At 39.4% G+C, this 20,279-nt stretch overlaps 1 protein-coding gene across 4 annotated transcripts in view; it reads right to left on the reverse strand.

Annotated features, from left to right (window-relative positions):
- Positions 1-6,819: 6,819 nt before the first annotated feature.
- Positions 6,820-20,279, reverse strand: part of LOC124168905 (immunoglobulin superfamily DCC subclass member 3-like) — a 590,362-nt gene continuing 576,902 nt past the window's right edge. The window contains exons 3-8 of one of the 4 annotated variants that reach the window (XM_046547285.1): positions 19,493-19,703; positions 17,245-17,325; positions 14,476-14,603; positions 13,241-13,312; positions 11,280-11,448; positions 6,820-8,968 (exon numbers count right to left, since the gene is read on the reverse strand). In XM_046547285.1, the coding sequence (XP_046403241.1) occupies positions 8,766-8,968; positions 11,280-11,448; positions 13,241-13,312; positions 14,476-14,603; positions 17,245-17,325; positions 19,493-19,703 (864 nt within the window). In that variant the 3' untranslated portion in view covers positions 6,820-8,765. The remainder of the gene's footprint in view (positions 8,969-11,279; positions 11,449-13,240; positions 13,313-14,475; positions 14,604-17,244; positions 17,326-19,492; positions 19,704-20,279) is intronic. The other 3 variants (XM_046547287.1, XM_046547286.1, XM_046547288.1) reach the window with 3 other exon arrangements.

The following is a 20,279-nucleotide window of genomic DNA, read 5'->3' on the forward strand; positions in this document are numbered from 1 at the left end:
ACACTGAGGAAAGAAGACGAGAGAAGATTGGAGGCATTTGAGATGTGGGTATGAAGAAGAATGGAGAGGGTGAAATGGACGGAGAGGAAAAGGAACGAAAGTGCTGGATATGGTTGGCGAGGAGAGGCAGCTTTTAGATGACATACGGAGGAGACAGAAGGAATGGATGGAGTTAGTGCTTAGTGGGGAGGGGATGTTGAAAATGGTGTTAGAGGGTAGAATGTTAGGGAAACGAGGGAGGGGAAGGAAAAGAATAGGATTTTTAGATAGATTGAAAGGGATTAGGCCTTACAATGAATTAAAGAAGGCAGTGCTGGAAGGAAAGGGAGGCTTCCAGATCACTTCTTGAACACTCCATGGAAACCTACCTTAATCGGTAGAATACCATAATGTAGGTATACACTGTGTCAATATCTTTGCATCAGGCCTCTATCCTCTTCCCTTCTCCGTATGCATATGGCATATTCTTACCTTAGACCTTAGAGCTACCAAGGAAACTCTACTGCTGCAAGAGTCTTAACACATTAAGGACCTGATATTTATTTTTCGAACTTACCCCAGTGGCCGGGTATCTTTCAAAGCAGGCGTTTTTTTGCATGCAACTTTAATTTGGTTTACATCTGAATAACTGTTTACAATATGTCTTCCAAATTTTTAGTGTTTTAAGATAAAACCTAATTTTATAATATGAATAAATAATTTTCAATGCATACTTAAAATCAATAATCTTTAAGACATATAACCTTGATAAATTTGTAAACTCTATGTAGAAAACATGAATTATCTCGTTATCCGTCCGTAACAGATGGCTTGCAAAATACGAGTATACTGGTGATCCATCTGCAATGTGCTGAGTAATACCATTCATCACTCTTTTTCTATGGCTGTCATTGCACTGAAATTTATGTAAGAAATTAGTTATGCTGGTGCGAAGACTTCTGTGGTGCGATGGTAATGAAGGCTGCATTTTCCCGGTTTCACCGCGTCATCGATGTAAGTACACGTCGATGTAAGTGCACGTATGTATCATAAGATGTTCATCAACCAATCATGTGATAAAAATTCCACAGGGGAAAAATCATTTACCTGGACCCGGACTGGAAAACTTACCTACTGCATTCGTGCCAGGTGTTCCACTATTTGAAGTAGGTACCTAGGCATCTAATTCTCCCGTGGAGTATTGTTAGCTTTAAAAGACAAAGTGGCTCATGCTGCTGGAGATATAATGGTGCTAGGGGCATGGAGCCACAGTCTTGAGGCTGAAGCTAGAACTTTGCACTTAACTGCTGAACTAAACTGCATGTACACTATCTGGTGGCTCCATGTAGATAAGTTGCAGGCTAATTCATAGTTATTACTTTGAATAATAAATATATATGGTCCATTTGCATAATATGTGCTTTATCCTCCTTAGCCAACAGAACTCCTAACAGGCAGAAGATGCCTAGATAGCTTATATTATAGAACACTTGGCACAAGTCCATGGGATCTGGGTTTGAATCTAAGTCAAAGCAAATAATTTTAACTTTGTGAAACTTCTGCACCAAAGCAAATAATTTTAGCTTTCTGAAACTTCTGCACTTAAATTTTGCAGGAGACTATACATGAAGATTAATACCTCTCTGATTATTCCATGGTTACTTCTTTAACTATGTGATCTTTATTCCATCCTTTCCATAGTTATGAGAGAGTTTTATAACCCCTTCTATGAATCGCTTCGGCTTGTCCCACTTTACAACTTGGACTCATCTCTTGAATTCATGACAAGGCATATTCCCTTTAATTCTATCTAAAGATCCTACTTTCTTCCTCCCCACTTGCCTAACAGTCGACCCTCTAGCAAAGTTTTAAGAATCCCTTTAGGCTCTGGTTTAGTACTCCCACTATTCAAACATTCTACATATCTCCTCCACAAACTTCCTCTCCTCGCCTACCATGACTGGAACTAAATCATTCCTCTTTCTCTCTGTTTCTCTGCCTTCCCCACACCCATATCTCAAAGGCCTCAATTCTTTCCTTATCCTCCTTTTTAAGTGTCCATAAATCTCCTTTGTGCAACACTCGAGGTCAGACTCTTCACTAGCTTTTTCTTTAAACTCTCCCTCCCCATAATCCTTCTTACCCACATCTCAAACATCTCATAACCTTCCTTGTCCACATTCCTTACATAGGATATCTGCAATATAAAGTGACATTTTTACAGATCTTACACTTTCAATCTAATTCAAGGAAAATAATTATTCCTTAATAGAACTTTTGCACTTTGTGAGTGCTTGGTGGTAACTTTGTGAAGGTGTACCACTGGCTATTCTGAGGCTATTTCTTTGAACAATCAGGTGACGAACTCTTCTTTTTTAACCTTTTCCCTACTAAAGACGAAAATATGTATCATTTTCTTTTTTCTTGACATTTCTTGACCCAGGAGACAAAAGCAGCAAATTTTCGTCAGAGATTTTCCTACGCAGGTGAATGAATGCTGAATATATACGTTTCCTGGCTCTCCCCCTTTTATGACATCACGGGTGTGCGATATCTTTCTTTTCTTTCTTTTGGGACCCAACACCGCAGGGCTTAGGCTTTACCCTTGAAATCCGGGAGCAGGTACCCGGACCCCTCATCTTATATTACCCCTCTTGGTGGTAAGGGACCGCAGTTATACAATTGTTAATCCAGTCATTTTGCAAAATAATATTAGCTCCTTTCTCAAAAAATATAAACTAAGAATTGAATTCTTTGTCTTTTGACCAGTGTTTACAATTTTTAAACAAAATTATACATTAAATATTATGCTGTTTATAATTCTACGCTGGTAGGGTTATAAACCGGTACAGGAGGGAGCCCAACTACCCTCTCAGTCCGAGATAATGCGGAGCCCCTGCTAGGGAGGGTCAAAAAAGGTTGGTGCTGAGAGTGTTTGATTATCGGCGACACCCTTCTTAATGAATGTCCTGCTCTGTAGAGAGGGGACGGAAGAATCTCCCAGGGATCAGTTCAGCAGTCATGATAAGGCAAGAACTCCACCGTCTAAAAAGGGTTAAAGATGAAATTGGTATCTGTATTTGATAAAAAAGTGAAGGGGCTGCCAGAATCCTAACCAGTACCCTTAAGATGAAGAATGAGTTTATGTTGGTAACATTGGGCAAGGAAGACTTGGTGGGAAGATAAAAAGTACACACAGGCAATACATCAAATATTTAAGAAAAACTTACCTGATGAAGCTCCTAATGATTTTCTAGTGAATTATTTGCAGAAAGACTGCAAGAGATTCCAACCAAGTGATATGCTCCATGATTGCTGATGTTTTAGACGGCCACTGGCTGTGCATTATCAGGGGTGGTGATCGATTCCTTACGATGGGCTTTCATGCATCTATAAATTGAAAGCCAGTGCCCTTATTGATGTTCACCGGATGTTGACAGATTGTTATGGCCTCCATTGTGAGCTGATACCAGAAGCTAGGAAGAAGGAAGAACTGAGAGAAAGGTAGCTGGCTCTAGAGACTGAATTTCATGAAACAACTGTTCTCCTCTGGCTCACCATACTGATGGCATTTTCATCATTATTATTATTATTATTATAGTATTTTACTGATTAAGGTAGGTTTCCATGGAGTTCTAAAGAAGTGATCTGGGAGCCTCCCTTTCCTTCCAGTACTGCCTTCTTCAATTCACTCTAAGGCCTACTCTCTTTCAATCTATCTAAAAATTCTATTCTTTTCCTTCCCCTCCCTCGTTTCCCTAACATTCTACCCTCTAACACCATTTTCAACATCCCCTCCCCACTAAGCACTAACTCCATCCATACCTTCTGTCTCCTCCGTATCTCATCTAAAAGCTGCCTTTCCTCGCCAACCATATCCAGCCCTTAGTCGTTCCTTTCCCTCTCCGTCCACTTCACCCTCTCCATTCTTCTCCATACACACATCTCGAATGCCTCCAATCTTCTCTCATCTTCTTTCCTCAGTGTCCACGTTTCCGCACCGTAGAGAGCTACACTCCAGATCAAACTCTTCACTAACCATTTCTTTAAACTCTTACATAACGATCCTCTCAGAAGCTCCTTCCTGTTCATGAACGCCTCCTTTGCTAATGCAATTCTCTTTCTGATGTCCTTACTACTGTATCCGTTTTCCTCTAATGTACTGGCTAAATAGTTGAATTGCTCAACCTGCTCAAGTTTTTCACCATCCACCTTTATCTTGAGTCTCACATTCCTTGCTCGTGATGCTTTACAAAACCGCATAACCTTAGTTTTCGTGTGATTAATCCTCATCCCATACTCCTTGCAATGCTCGTATAACACATCCACTAGAGTCTGAAGCCCCCTCGCTGACAGGCTGATAAACGCCTAATCATCCGCGAATCTCACTTATTTGAACATCATTCCTCCCACTTTTATCCCAGCTTCTAACTCAGCCCACGCTTCCCTTACCATCTCTTCAGTGTACACGTTAAAGAGCAGCGGCAATAGAGGACAGCCTTGCCTCACACCTCGGCCAATGCTTGCCCACCCAGATTCTCCGTCCGCTACCCTCACTTGCGCAGTCCGGGCCATATACATTACGAATTAGATTACGAATCAGTCATCTATCCCTCCAATCTACACCTATTCTCTTGAGAATATCCATTAACTTAACCCAGTTCACCCTATCAAACGCTTTCTCAAAATCCATGAAACACGCATATATATCCTGTTCGTATTCTAGATTCCTCTCCACGAGGGACCTCATTATTGCTATTGCATCACGAGTTGACTTCCCTTTTCTGAAACCAAATTGAACTTCGCCCAAATACTCGTTTGCCCTCGCCTCCATTCGTCTGTTCAATATCCTCAGCACCACTTTCGCCGCATGCGATATTAGGCTGATAGTCCTATGGCATTTTCATATTGCTCCCCAATTTGATCCATGTCAACAATGACTAATCTAAAATCCCTTGATTTCATTCCTCACTTCTTTGCCAAAATAGTTGAACTGCCTGAACTCGTATCTCTGTTGAATTTTAGAATACCAACTCGATCTATCCACTTGATATCCTACTCCATCTGCCTATTCCCAGGATCTCCCTAACTAAGCGCTCACCTTTATATCTCCTCTCCTTCTTTCTATAATCACTCCCTCCCTCCATTAATCCTTTTCACTAATTATGCAACAAATTCAACATACAAGCTTTGTCCTTGCTTCCTGTCAGCTAATTGAATGTTTTCATCTCTGAAAAAATATTTCTTGGTTCTCTCCTGTGCAGGCTGATAGCTAAAGTCTGTGCTCCTGCAGCTAAAGGATTAAGTTGGCGTCATGGCTGTGAATGAAAAATATTTTAAATAAATAAAATAAAAAAACCACAGAATCACAGTTCACAAAAAATATAAAAAAACACTCACGGTAAGTACTAAATTTTCGGTGGCGTATTAACACCTTCCTCAGAGTTAGGTAGGAGACTGTAGGTAAACGATAGCTGAGGGAAGGGGAAATAGTGGGGAGGTAGGGTCCAAAGGGGGGAGGGGGAAGAGTGTGCTGAGGCAATTAAGGGATTATCGGTTGATATTTAAGCCGGGAGGAAGAAATGCTTTAAATAGCCATATGTACGTTAATTCAATGGAGTTAAGTTTGAGTGGGTGGTCTGTGGGGGAAGGGAGGCCAAAACTGATACATTGTAACAATCATTGAATTGACGCATGTTTCGCCACCGGGAGGGACGCAAAGTGAGAGGAAGTGCATGATGCCCTGTGGTTGTTGATCTTTAGGTTAAGGGGAGTTGAGGATTTGCCTATATAAAAGGAGGGACAGTGTTGACATTGAATGTGGTAAACTACATTCTTGGAAGTACAAGAGGCCGCAGGGGGTGGTGGTAGACAGTAGACGAGATGACTAGGGATAGAAGGAGGGGTAAAAATTGGGCAGGTCTTGCATCTAGGACGACCGCATGGCGAAGGTGTACTTATGGGAGTAGTGGGTGACTTATGTAAGGGATTCGTTGAGCGGAATAAATCTGAAAGGTTTGCAGGTCGTCTGAATGTGACAGTAGGGTGTTTGGCAAAAAGATTTGCTGCCGACTAATTATTTTTTAGAATGGAGAAGAGATCTTTAAGGATAGATTGCAGGGATTGTATTCCAAGAAAGTAAGTGGTGCAGAGGGAAAGGTCACGTGGTTTGTTTCTATTGCCAGGTTCTGGGGGGTATCTGTGTTTGAGAATTTTTTTATACAGGAGGGACTCTGGGTAGCCTCTCTGGAGGAGGGAACGGTGAAGGTTGTGAAGAAAATTATTCAGGGCATCAGGATTATTACAAATACGGTGGTCTCAAATGGAAAGGGAATAGGGAAGGGAGCGTTTAGTGTGGGAAGGATGACAACTGCTAAAATGAAGGTACTGCTGCTTATTCGTGGGTTTTACATGGACAGAGGTGAGAAATTTGTTATTGACAAGAGAGATATTGACACCAAAGAAGGTAATCTGGGAATTAGAAATGGTTGAGGTGAAGGAAAGAGAGAAAAGTGTATAAGCGACAGTGAAAAATACTTGATATCACCCATCTTGATGATGGATAGCCAGTGGCCCTTCAAAATATCAGCAATTAAGGAGACTTTCACCCAGTTGGAATGCAGGAAGCCATCTGAAAACTTACCTGTTCAGAGATGCATAAATCCAAATGATGCAGGAGTAATTTCAACAACTCATCCAGGGTGGTCAAAATGATAGGTGTGGTAAAAATGGATATGACCTTCCAGTTTTTAGCAAAGTGAGTCCCATGAAAGAAGGAAATACATAAGAAATTCATGAGTTTCACAATGCTAGTTCAAAAGATACAAAGCTTGCTACACCTTTTCACTTAAAATAAGACTTTATACATTAGTACAGATTTTACATCTATAGTTACCATCGTCATGTTAACATGTTTGTAGAGGATTCAACTCGTACACAACTGAGCGCAGTGTTCCCTTCCTTCAAAGATTAAATCCATGACTTCACTCATTCCACATTTTTTAAGGTAAAAAACATCGTTTTATGAGCAACAAATGAATCAGTATCCTTCACATGAAGAACTGAGATTTATTTTTTACATAGTGTTTTCACTTAAATGATAACATGAAAATGTATTGAGCCATTTGAAGGAGTCACATATAATATCCAAAACAAGAGTAATTCGTAATCACACTTGAGAGAGGGAGGTTGGCCAGCGAACACCCAGATAGTGTTATTCAAAAATGCACCAGTTTACAGTGAATATGACGCTTGATTCCATCAAAAAAGAAACCAATTGTCAAGTCAATGAGTGAAAAAGTTTGAATTACATCATTTCTCAGTTTTCAACTCCAAAACGTGGGTGTACTTACCTCATTATTACCTTTAATTTTCATTGAAGTACTCAACTTTGCTTGGTAAATTCCACAGAATGACCTTTGCATTCCTTTACTGAGCTATAACTAAAAAAGTGACCCTTCAAACAGCTGAAAACAAGACACCTGCTAGTTTTGAGGATAGCTCTCACTCTACGACCCACTGACATGAATACCGGCATGTATTCTGGAGATTTGGTTAATTTGTCCATCAGTCACCCTAGAGTTTTAACCTTGGAGCACTTTCGACACCATTTCTTTCCCCAAGAAAGAAGAAAACAATATAGGCCGGTTGCCTCAAACTCCCCCACAGCTCTGACTTAACAGAGTCTGTCTTGTCTTTCCGGCCTGCACCGCTGGTCTTCCGTGAGCTGTCCGACCGGCAGACAACACAGATGATCGTTGGCCCATCACAATTCCCAAAAAAATTGGGGAAGTGTGCACTCGATAAAATTAGTCTCTCCAATATGATCTGCCCAGCAGTAGTAACAACCTACTACTCAGAGATGGGCTACAAACTTCCTCCAAAGTAGGTAGTTATCCCTGGAGACCATTTGTTCTTTCATCTTTGCTTTGATGGAATCCTGGTGTACACGAACAAAAGACTATTACCAAGGAAATGATATATATTGATTATTTCAACACTTTCCCCTCGGCACAAGGAAACTGTACATCACATACAAAGATGAGAACTTTTTCTTACGGCCCTGAATGAGCTAATTCGATCACCCAGGTTTGCTTTTTTTATAATGCCGGTGAGCGGCCAGGCTCACGAGTGAATTTGTCCATTTGACAAAGATGAAACAGACGCGCATAAAACAATTTTATATCTTCTTTCATATTTTGTAACAATGAAAACAAGTCAATCTAAATGTCTTACATTAGATTTAACATACAATTCCTTTTTCATTTGTAACAAGTTTTCTTTTCTGTGCAAAAAACATCCACACCAACGATATTTTTCAACTATTATTTTTTTCATTCCTCTTCACGATAGTCCTCCTGAATTGCAATTCATATGCTAGAAGAAGTAACATTCATAAAAAATGGGAGAGTGCAGATTCATGGAACGTACACCCTTTATGATTATTCCCCCAGCCGAAAAATTATTTATTGTGCCGTTGTCACTTCGAAGTTATCACGTACGCCGCACAGGGGTCCGTGGTCTTGAATGACCATTTGGCTATCAACAGTACATGAATCTTTCAATCAAGAGATTAGCATCAATCACAATCTCTAGACAACCGTTATTGTTCAGGGGTTATATATATATTTATATCGGGAGGCAATTCCATTCGTGACTGCCATTCCCGAATTCATCCCCTCTTCCGTCACAACCTGCGTGAACACCAGAGGAGGCGAATATGAGGGGGGGAGGTCATTCTCCCCTCTCCCATACCCATTCCTCTTCTTCCCCCTCCCCAGCTGTGATTACCTCGCACTCTGACAGCACTTGCTAGCCGAGAGTCGCGAGCCAGCCGTCCCCGAGGCCTTCCCTGCCCAGGGGGCGCCGTTGAGCAGAAACTCCTCCACGAGGAATGAGTGGAAGAGGCAGAGAGCCATGAGCGTGAGGATGTTGTAGGAGCTGTTGGAGAGGCCAGCCGACCCCGTCTGCATGGCCGCTGGTCGCTCCCCTTGGAGTGACAAAACAGGACGTTCGTTAATGGATGAAGGAAATACTTCATGGAAATTCTGAACATCTATTTACATATATGTATTAAGTTCGTTGCATGCCAGTCTGCCTGCATTTTGCACAGTCACTCTTTAGGGTCTATCTCAGTCATACCAAGTACCAGGGGTGCAGCTAGGAATTAAGGCTAGGGGAGGTTTTAGGCACAAGAAATACTGGGGTTTCTGGAGGTGTAGAATACCCGCCAGGGTAAGCTGGGAGGTGCGGGGGCACTCCTTCAGAAACATTTCAAGATAAATGGTTCAAAATGGTGAGTTTTATGGCTTTTGGAGGGATATTTTATTAATATTTACACTATTCTGTAAGTAATATTAATCCACTTAAGTAAAACGGAATAAACTTAAAAACGTTTCTGAGCCCTAGGGGGGGTTTCATCCCCCAAAACTGCCCCTTGCTGCGCCACTGCCAACTACAACAGGGATGGGGTTTAGTGCGTTCGATGCAGAGTCTCTCCATGGGCATTTTCAAGGAGGTTGTAAAAATCTGGAGGTGTTTATTCGAGTTTTAAGTGTGGCCAGAATTCCGCCACCTTGGTTTGACCATTTTTGGACTTACGTCTCAAACAGTATATGTATATAATCAAGTATTCTATTTGTTATATCGCCTCTGATTTATAAAATGAAAATGTAACAATTACTTCTTGATTGTCGTCGGAGTTTTCCGATCGTTCGTCATACTGTGTATATTAAACTGTCCATATAGTCATATCATGGTAATAATATATCGTTGTTACCATACTTATGCATAGGCGGATCAAGGGGGGGGGCACGGGGGCACGTGCCCCCATCAGACCCTTAAAAATTATGCAAGATAGTTAATGAGGTCCCATTATCATTGCGTTTGTTTTGTATTAAGAGGTATCCTTGCGCCCCCCCAGAAAGAAATCCTGGATCTGCCCCTGTACTTATGCACTGCTATTGCGACCAGTCCACTATCGTAAGGTTTCCATTTGCTCTGATCTTATTAATTTCCAGTAGAAGTGCAGGGGAATGGATATTTTACACTTGTAAAATGTTATTTTTGGCTAAGCTAGTTGCACAGTGGGACCGTGGTGATTAACAATAATTTTCGGAACCGGTGGTGTCCTCTACATATATAAAATATATGTATGGGGATATTTAAGACCTCCTTGCACATTTTAGATTTGGTCCCAGCACTGTAGCATGACATTACGTAAAGTTGCTGGTAAAAAATGAGCAAAATCAGGCCAAAAACATACTGCCCACAAAATAGGAAACATTTAGTAGCAAGCCATGATTAATGCCTGTCTCCCCTCTGCAGTGGTTCTCTTTTGCAAAACTCTAGCAACCAGCAACATGTGGGCCACTATGGTAGGCAACAGCGCCACAACAATAGGTGACAAGGCAATGATCGGTAGCACAGCAGAGTCAACCTGGCTGAGGGAAAGGCAGGTTGGTGCTGCTTGTTAAACATGGTAAATGAAACAACTGCGCACTTCACATGCACCTCTCTCTCTCTCACACCAGCCCCCGAGCTGCAATCCAAAACCATCCCTCCATCTTATCTTGAACATTTCCTCACTCCTGATGGAAATACATACACGCAATGTGCAGGGGGGAAATTAGGGGAGGGGTGTCACAGGGGTCATGCCCCTCCAACCCCCAAATTTTACCAAAACTTTAAATTTATTCTTGTTAAATAGTTTTTGTATCCTTTAAAGGGAGTGTACATGCAAATGCACAGCTACAAGTTCCAAACGTGAGGGAAGACTAAAGATTGAGTTCAATTTATCGTAGAGCATATCACTCCCAACTATAAAAAGTAGGGATGGCAGTTGAATGCCAAAAAGGGAAATTCATAAATATTAACCCTGTTACTGCCAGCCTATCTCGTGTGGGATGGGCGAAGACTGCCAATGCTATTTTCCGGAATTTGCAACATTTCAGATTTTTAAATTTTTCAACTCATTAATTTTATTTAATTCATCTACATTTTTTCCCAATATTTAAGATATATTTATATCTTATAACAATAGACAGATTATGGAGGTTTACGTAAATTACAGCCATTTAAAAGGCCACAATCACGAATAAAAAGTCAAATAAGTCAGGTCGATAAACCGGCCCCTGGCAGTTTTCGCTCAACTAGTGAGGGCTGATACATCAGCCCGGTGACAGTAAAAGGGTCAAATGGTTAGCTTATAGGAATGCGTAGTGGAGACCTGTATCAATCCAAATGTAGGATTGACGACCAGCGATGATGTAGATAGCCCCAGTAAAACCAAATAGACCTACCATTCAGAACATGTACTCGCACGCTGGCGACATCCGCATTTGACGGGCTGCACGAATACTTTCCCGAGTCCGATAGGAGTGCGTGCTGGATGAGAAGGTAGCTGGTGGTCACCTCCCCCTTCTCCGTGATAACGCTCACTCCACCACGATTCGAGTCATAACTGATGACCTGCAAACAAAGTAAACAATTGCCATGACCAGAAGATCCTAACACTACATGCCCCTTTGGAAGCATCACAAACAAAACAAAAAGTGAAAAAACAAGGTAGGTAACAACATATTTGCTCTCAGAGGTTGGTAAAAATAGGTAATATCCTATGCAGCACATTGTCATCTTGAAATATAGGCTTTCGCAGGAAGAATCATTATTGTAAGAGGCTTTCAGGTGGAGCTATGTATTATGTTTTACCAAGTGAGCATTCGCAGCCATAGCTGGTCGCATTATCAGGTGATGAAGATCATTTAAGATGATTCATCGCCTGATTTTGCGACCTGCAATGATCGCCAAAGCTTGCTTGACAAGGCGTAATATACAGATGCACCCAAAAGCCTCCTACACTAACATTGCCATCTGTTTACAAATATATATATTCTATTGGAAAAGAAAATCAAATTCTGTACTCCTGCTGCAATGCAAGGAATTGACGGAAGCAGTGGTTCCATCATTGGTAAACTAAACTTGTGCTCATGCAATTCTTACGAACAATTCAAAGTGAGTTTTCAAGATGTGTTTATGCTCTTGGCAATGCATCAAATTTATCGAATCGCATGGCAAGAACTAGACTTCCTTCAATGAGCTTTTCTGTCTTTGATGATCATTTTTAAATTGACACTGATCGTGTGACATTTTTAGTTTACGTACTTGATTAAGATACTAATCCTCTGCGGGCACAATTAACAAGCAGCCATGCCAGATTCCTCATCAAAGAGAATGCTGTTGAACAAATTTTTTAATTCATACATTTTTATGCTGATGCCTTTTTTTTAGAGTTTTAAATAAAAGGAACCAATGCGAGTTGTCCGAGAATCAACGAAGTCATTTACAAGAATTTCTTTCCTTCAAAGAAGAAAACAAAATATTGAAAAATCATGACTTTACGAAAGATTTGTTCAAAGAAAGACAAATGGAGTGGTTTTTATTATGAAAAGTGTTGAATTTACTAAAAAACCCTCTCCTAAGTTTCCTGTTTTAAAAAAAATTTCCACTCTGGTTTTGAACCCCTTCCCCCAACCCCGAAAGAAATCCCTGGCCATTCCAGTGCCCCTCACCCTCAAAGCTATCTATAGTCTATCCATAAAATACTGTCTTTGAAGCCCATGTATATCAAGGAATAGGATTCTGAGGAAAATGGTTTTGCTTTCAGAGATATTTAAAAATTCAAAAGGAATGATGGATGTGGCAAAGATATCTTTTGGGACATAATGTAACCCAAAGGTTATAAGGTCCATATTGTGGAACTGTTCCATCATTTACTGTGGAATGAAATGCTATGTTCTCCTTTTCTAAAACAATTTAATGAAATGACTAGTCTCGAAACAATTATTATTTTTAAGTCTGGTGAGCTCAGTTTATTAACTGTCATAGATATATGCTGTGGGGAGAAGTGGTGTGGGGCAGGGAAAACCATATGGTAAGGATGGGCACCGATCAACCCAAAAAATCAGTATTCAGGAGTTAATTCCACACAAAAAGGTTTATTGAAATGTGCATTTCTTCCAGGTTAGAACATGCTTTGATTTTCATTTCAATTTAATGGCAATGGTTAGTAGCTCTTACTTTCTGTCAATATGCTCACTTTGGGTGTTACTGCGAATCAATACATCTAGCTATTACATAGTTAGTGCATCAAAAACTGTAATACTCATGGGTTAATTTCAAAAGGAGTTAAGGTTACCAAACATGGTTATCACTTCATAATTACTGATGGAAAACAGGGCTTAGACAATGACTTATTGCTCACACATCTAGTGATGTTTGAATTCAGCTCAGACACAGCTTTAAAACCTTCAAGGAACCTCCATCGACAATCCACCTAAAAGTAAAAGCATTAGAGTGAATTTTTGTGCTTATTCCTGTGTTTTTTTATGTCCTAACAACTTGAAAATCATTCTCTAGTCCACTGCATTTTCCTTTCAAGCCTTTTGAAGATTTGGCAAGCTTCTCCTGCTAATTTTTGAAGCAGGAAGTGGAATGTCAAACACACTTTTTTCTTTTAAATCTGCCATATTGACTTTGAAGGCAGAATATTACAGCACAAAGAGAAACTCAGCTGCATAATAAAATTTTGATCAAAAACTGATGCTCTCTATATCCACTAATTACCCAACAAGCTGCCTTAATAGGTATATGGCAGGGTGTGTTGGGCTTGTAACAATACAGGCAGCTGTTCCTTAAAGACCACTGCCATTACTATGCAGGGGGAGAACTCTTCTTAGTACATCTTTGAATGACACAGGATTTTCAGACTTTCTGTGTCCCCACTTGTAAACAGCATGCATGTAAATGTATATTTTAATTTTTGGGTAAAAATAGAGAGACAGGAAGAAATGAAACGCAGTAGTACAGTCCTATAGATAGAGATTTATTCAATGTGATGCTTTGCAGTTAAAAAGCTTATCTTGAATTAAAAATAGATAACTATACAGCTTTGGTTATGGCTATGCTTTTGCCCTTTTATAATATATTTATAATTTCGTCCTTTTATGTATATATACTTTTTTGAATTTGGTATTTCATGTTTTATGCTTTGGTCTTCATACATTCTTATGCGTTATTTATTGTGTAAAAATGGATTTTGAGGGCTTTTTCAAAATTTTTTTTGTACTTAATATTTTGTGTCTTGTATTTTTGTTATTGTATATTTTTGTGTGCAGTGAAACCTATAAACCAAGCTGGTACTTCGTATTTTATATTTTTGTCTTTATATATTTTCTAATTTTATGTTACCACCCAACTTTATGGTCGACTTTTAACAATTTTTGCTGTAATAATAATTGGCTTTTCTGTGACGGTTCTTTTTCATTTTTGAATCGTTCTCTAGTAATCTAAGTGTATTAAAATATATTATAATTTTGTGTTAAAAAAAAAATAATTTGGTGACTGCCATTGCATGGACTTACTTATCTCATCTCATGTGCTATAAATAAATAAATTGATTTGTTATAGTGAGGGCACATTGCTAATTCATCTCCTTACCTCATCATGGTGGTACCAAAATATGTATGCTGGTGGCTCAGGGCTGTACTTTATGATACAGGTCAGGTTGATGGTGCTACCCTTGTCCACGTGAAGGTCAGGGGCACCAAGGATTGTGGCTGTGGGTACTGGAAAAACAGACACTGTCTCAGTATCATCAGCATATTATATATGCATCGATTACCCTATTGGAAAAAATCTGCCAATTCAATTGAAAATTTCAATTTCAATTGAATTCAATTGAATGTGCCAATATTCAATTGAATTTCCACAAATTCAATTGAAATTTGTCACTCTTCAATTTGACGCAATTGAATATTTCCAATAGGGTACTCGAAAAAAATTCTCAGGATTTGTCACGTTCAAATCAAAGCAGTTAGAGAAAACCAAAAAACCAATAAATTCCTTATTAGTGTACTCATCTCTGAGACATGCACAAAGTGGGAAGAGGTTTTTATCATAGGGGGGGTGAAAATGTATAAACCTCCACAGTTAGATAAAACTAAAAACTTGCTGACCGTGGAGCATTTCTATGGACTGTACCAACAGCCTCCACGGCCCAAAAAACACTCAAGTATCCTAATTGAATCACATCAGTGAGGAAAATTTGCCCCAGGTCTCTAAAAATTAAATCAGACCATTTCTTCAAGTGGCACATTCTGCACGAAATTTTTTAGAGATCAATAATGTTATACCTTTCTTTTTTAACTCTTCCGTGAATGTGCAAATTATGCTTACCCCAACCCCAAATTACCCCAAATTATGCCAATGTTGTATACCTAATTTTTTTATTTTATCCCCCTGATATTTTTTGGTTTTGAGCTCAACCACTTTTTCATTATTTAGGCCATGAATTAGTTTTTTTACATAAACTGTTTTTGAAAATTTTTATTTTCATCGGTGGGGTAACTGAGTTACCCTGCACAGCTGGCAGAAAGAAAAAAAACTTGTTTTTATACTAGAGTAGGGGTAAAAGTTGAATGCAATAACTTTATTAAATTGTAACTTCAATAATGCCAATATTCTATATGATGGCACCTTTTGTACATGTTTTTTCATAGCATGTTAGTCAGGGTACAGTTACAATATCAAAATATGAAAGATTCCTGCCATTTCTCACAAAATCAATGCATAAACCTGAATGTAGCCAACAATGTACTTTTAAATTATGCAAAACAAGATATCGTATCATTTAAAAAAGAGCCATCCTGTTGGATTACTGGAAAGACTAAAACACAATGTATACTTTATGAATTATAAATGGGGTACATGAGATACCTCACACAGTCATTTGCGTAAGTTTTCTAAGAAAAGGTCACGGAAGGGTTACTTAAAGGAGTTACTTTATTAGCAGATATGGTCCCATTTAAAAGTGTTTTCTTTTGAGACCAGGATGGTGATTAGTAATTTTTCAGCTCTATTGCGATTCAATGATGATATTTTATGCTTTTCAGCCCACCATAATCTCCGGTAGGCATAACAAAGAGGGTGAAGAGGTTGCTGTCCATTGATTTTGCTTGAAATCTGCTAGACAGCTGGTCTTCTGACCCTGTGGGTTTGATCTCACTGTGAATAGTGGCCATGCCTATAGCCATGGATATGCTAATGTCAAAAATTACAGGTATTTCAAGGAAAAATGAATTTTACATGCGTTCAGTGTGCATCTGTCTTGATATTATTTTGGGATGCCATTAAGTTATTGTGGAATGGTGGCAACAGTATAAAAAAATAATTTTTATTAAAAAAAACAAAATTCCTGATATTTTCTAAATACAATTTGTTGGGGGACATGGAAATCAACTTTTGGTGCTTTTATAAACCACTTCTGAAAAAAAACCTTTGTGATTTTCTAAAACTTACAAGACATTTATAATGCCATTTTTAAGCAGTAACCTTCATTGCCCTTGTTCGTACAACTTCCTTGATTTATTCATTATCACAATTTCTATCATACATATAGCTATTTGACTGGAGACTATACGAAATTAAGTTTGGTTAACCTGTTGACAGTGGAGCATGTCTATGGACTGCACCAACTGCATGTATATTCACTGTTCCAATTAAACTAGTAAAGTCTTACAACATTTGGACTAGGCTGCATTGCAAGATCATACGTCTACAATGTTGTAAATTCCAATTTTATGAATTTTGCTGATTTGACCATGTTTCCATTCATTAAATGGAAACTCAGGTCTAAAATATGAATCAGGATGACCCCATGAAAAGCGTGGGCATAATGTGAGAAATGACTTTCCTTTCCAATGATGGGCCACACATTCTACCAACGACACTCAACACAAATGTGGAATGCATCAAAGTCCTGGGTGCTCGATTTTTACAGCTGTAATATTCACATTTCACAGGCTATAATTCTGTTCAGGAATAGGAAGGAGGATCTGGGCATGACTTAACCTTTACAAAAATTTTCAATGCTCATCCAAAATTAAACAGCACTAAGATTGCTAGTATTCATGCATTTTTTAGTCGAATTCGAAGGGACTGAGATGAAAACTTGACAAAGCATACGATATAGCAAAAACAAATGATAACAGATAGGTAGATTCCATGGATATACTCCTTGAGAAATATTATGTCCAATTCCCATGAAGATTCCCATTCCTCATTTGCATTAGATATCATATTTTTAAAAAGTAGTGCATCCATGGAAACAAGTACAGTCCACGTGACCATGTTAGCTGGGAAGTATATATTCTTTGTTGTTAGTATCACATTCCACAATTTTTGATCACACTAAAGAGAAAGTAAGACCTTGATCTCGGAACATTTGATGATTCTGGTATTGGTCGTATGCATCGTTACGTTTTTCCGGCGGATCGGTAGGCAAGCGCTCTGTGGAAAGAATGAACATAAAGATGTCATAAAGACCTACTTAGGATTGTTGGAGATATCCCCGTGTTCATCAACATCTACATACTACCTCACAAGCCTCACAAGTCTCCTTCATAAGAGTGCTGCGGGTGGGGAAATTTAAGGATAATAGCCAATTAAAAAAATAAGAAAAGAAGGTGCATATAGGAGATATGTGACTGCTCACATTAATCCCTCCAAGCATTTACTACATTCTTTTATTGATATGGGGGAAACAAATTCTCATAGCTATTCGTTTGGCTAATTATCTCACTTATTTCATCGTTTCTACCGGACCTATACATATAGCAAGGGAAGATTGGGATAAGAAATGTTAAAAATATAAAAAAACTTTTTTTTTCATACTTGAGAATGATCCCATTAATCATGAGACAGTAATCTGCACCAGATAAATATCACTTAAACTCATACTTTAGTCTCAGAAGAGCAGTAGTTATTGAATAAAGACGCGTTAGGAGGTCACTAGCCTAGAGCAGTGTAGCTCATGTTTGATGGAGACAGGAATTCTGAATTGAAAATAGCGTTTACTTTAGGAAAATTCAATTCAATCAATGGAAGAAATAAAATTGCATTCCTTCTTTTTTTTAAGAACTGTGATGGGGAAAAACAGTGAAAGATGAATATTTTCTCCATTAAATGAAAGAAGACAGATTATGAAATTGCATTTTCTTTGGTACTACATACATATTTTCCTTTCGCAAGATATATCCTGAAACTTATGCAATATTGTATTTTCAATTCAATATCCTACGAGCTTATGCATCCACCATTATACCTCATTCTCACTTCTGGCGTATAGGTACATAATTATTCAAGTCAAGGGGTACCAGTAACGGATACTGAAAAAAACTCAAGGGGGGGGGGGGGGCGAAAAAGATATTTTCAGCTACCTATACTTTTATCGTTGTTCCTCTTCCTTCGAAGAAATAGAAAATATTATCCGAGGCGAAGGCATAGTGAGATTTGTGAACACCCAACGGCTAGCTTGGCTAGGTTATGTAAAAGAATGAGTGAAAAAAGGATGCCTAAGAAGATTCTACATGGAAATATGGATGGAAAGAGAAAAAGAGGAAGACCGAGGAAAAGATGGATGCAAGATGTGGAAGAAGACATAAAGGCTATGAGGATTGTCAGATGGTGGGAGAAAGTGCAGAACAGGAGAGAATGGACAGGCGTCTTGAGGGAGGCCAAAGCCCATACCGGGCTGTAGTGCCGAGGAAGTAAGTAAGTAGTATACTTTTATCGTAACGAAAATAATCAAGTTAAGTGCAAAGTTTAAGATGGTTTTATTTATATTGATTATACGCATATACTTGACAATTCTACCTTATGGTATAAAAAAGTTACAATTGTGGTTCTGCAAGGTCCGGCATTAAGGGCAGCCCCGCAAGGGGGGGAAGGGCGCCCCCTGCACCCCCCATATGTGTCTGTCACTGAGAGGCACAAGGTTTAGGGTATAACGGTTTAACATGGACGGTTCTAGGATTTGATTCCAGATCTTCCCAAACTTAAAATAACTGCCAAAATCACTAAATCTATACACTTATTAAATATCTTTTTGATAACGCATTTGATACTTTAACATGTCTTCTCTCATTTAATGGAAAAAATATTCATCTTTCACTGTTTTTCATCCCTCCTTGTTCTTGAGAAAAGAAGGAAAGCAATTTCATTTCTTTCTTTGATTCGGTTGAATTCTCCAAAAGCAAACGCTCGCTACATTCATCTCGACACGCTGTAGAAAAATAAAATTTATTAACATAATTGATGTCAAATTCCCGAGAGTGTAAAGATAATAAAAAAGTAAACAGGATTCAAATATTTACAATTACTGTACATATTTGCAATACTCTTCGCCATCATGGGCGTACCCAGCGAGACGCAGGGGGGCGGGGGGGGGGGGGGGCAAGGAAATACTCTCATAAACTAATAAAGCGCTGTTATAATTTTCTTAAAATGTTTGTTTCATTCACCTTTTACATGCTAAAACGTCACAACTTGGCTTGCCCCCCCTTGACTATGGCTTGCCCCTCCTAGTTACGATCCTGGGTACGCCTTTGTTCGCCATGTGCCGAAAATGTTAAGATTAAGAATATAAAATGCTAAAGCGATGTGCAAATCGTCTTACCGACTACGTTGAGTGCAACGAAGTAGGAGCGGTGAGGTTGCGTGGATATCTGGCACTCGTAGATGCCAGCGTCCCTCTTCTGCGCCCACTTGATCTGCAGCGTCCACTCCTCGTTGTCCGTGTGGTGGATGGCTTGGAACCGCTGATCGCTCGTGTACGTGTAACTGCCAACCGTCAGAATGTGGATGTCTCGGTGCCGGATCCACGAAACCTGTGCGTGCGTCAAAACCATGAAAATTTAAAATTAAGGAACGGCATTCTTGGCAACGTGATACATTTGCTGAAGCCGGCCGCGTCACGGCGCCATCAGTCTTTGTGAGACTACCAACAGGCGTGTTTTATGTAAACTTATGAAGAAAGATCGTATGATGATGTTGAAGTTGTTTCGGGTTTCCCACCGGGTGAGGTTCTCCATCTCTGCCGACGTTTCGATGGCCGTGTCGTCCATCGTCATCAGGGCTTGTCTTCGAGTCATTTTCAATTCAATTCAAAAAGAGTTTATTTCCAATGCTGCCAGTGTACATGGATATTTACATAGTATTGGTAGTATTTAGACATATTTACAGCATGAGCGTGTCTTCGAGTTGACTGATCCGACTTATATAGTTTGGGCTCCTGGTCAGGTGATTGGTCCGCCTTTTCCCGCCTTTTTCCCGGGCCTCTCTGTATTTAAGTCGGATCACTCAACTCGAAGACAAGACCTGATGACGACGGACGACATGGCCATAGAAACGTCGGCAGAGATGGAGAACCTCACCCGGTGGGAAACCCGAAACAACTTCAACAT

This window comes from Ischnura elegans, chromosome 12 (genome assembly GCF_921293095.1).
Source record: "Ischnura elegans chromosome 12, ioIscEleg1.1, whole genome shotgun sequence".
NCBI lineage: Eukaryota > Metazoa > Arthropoda > Insecta > Odonata > Coenagrionidae > Ischnura > Ischnura elegans.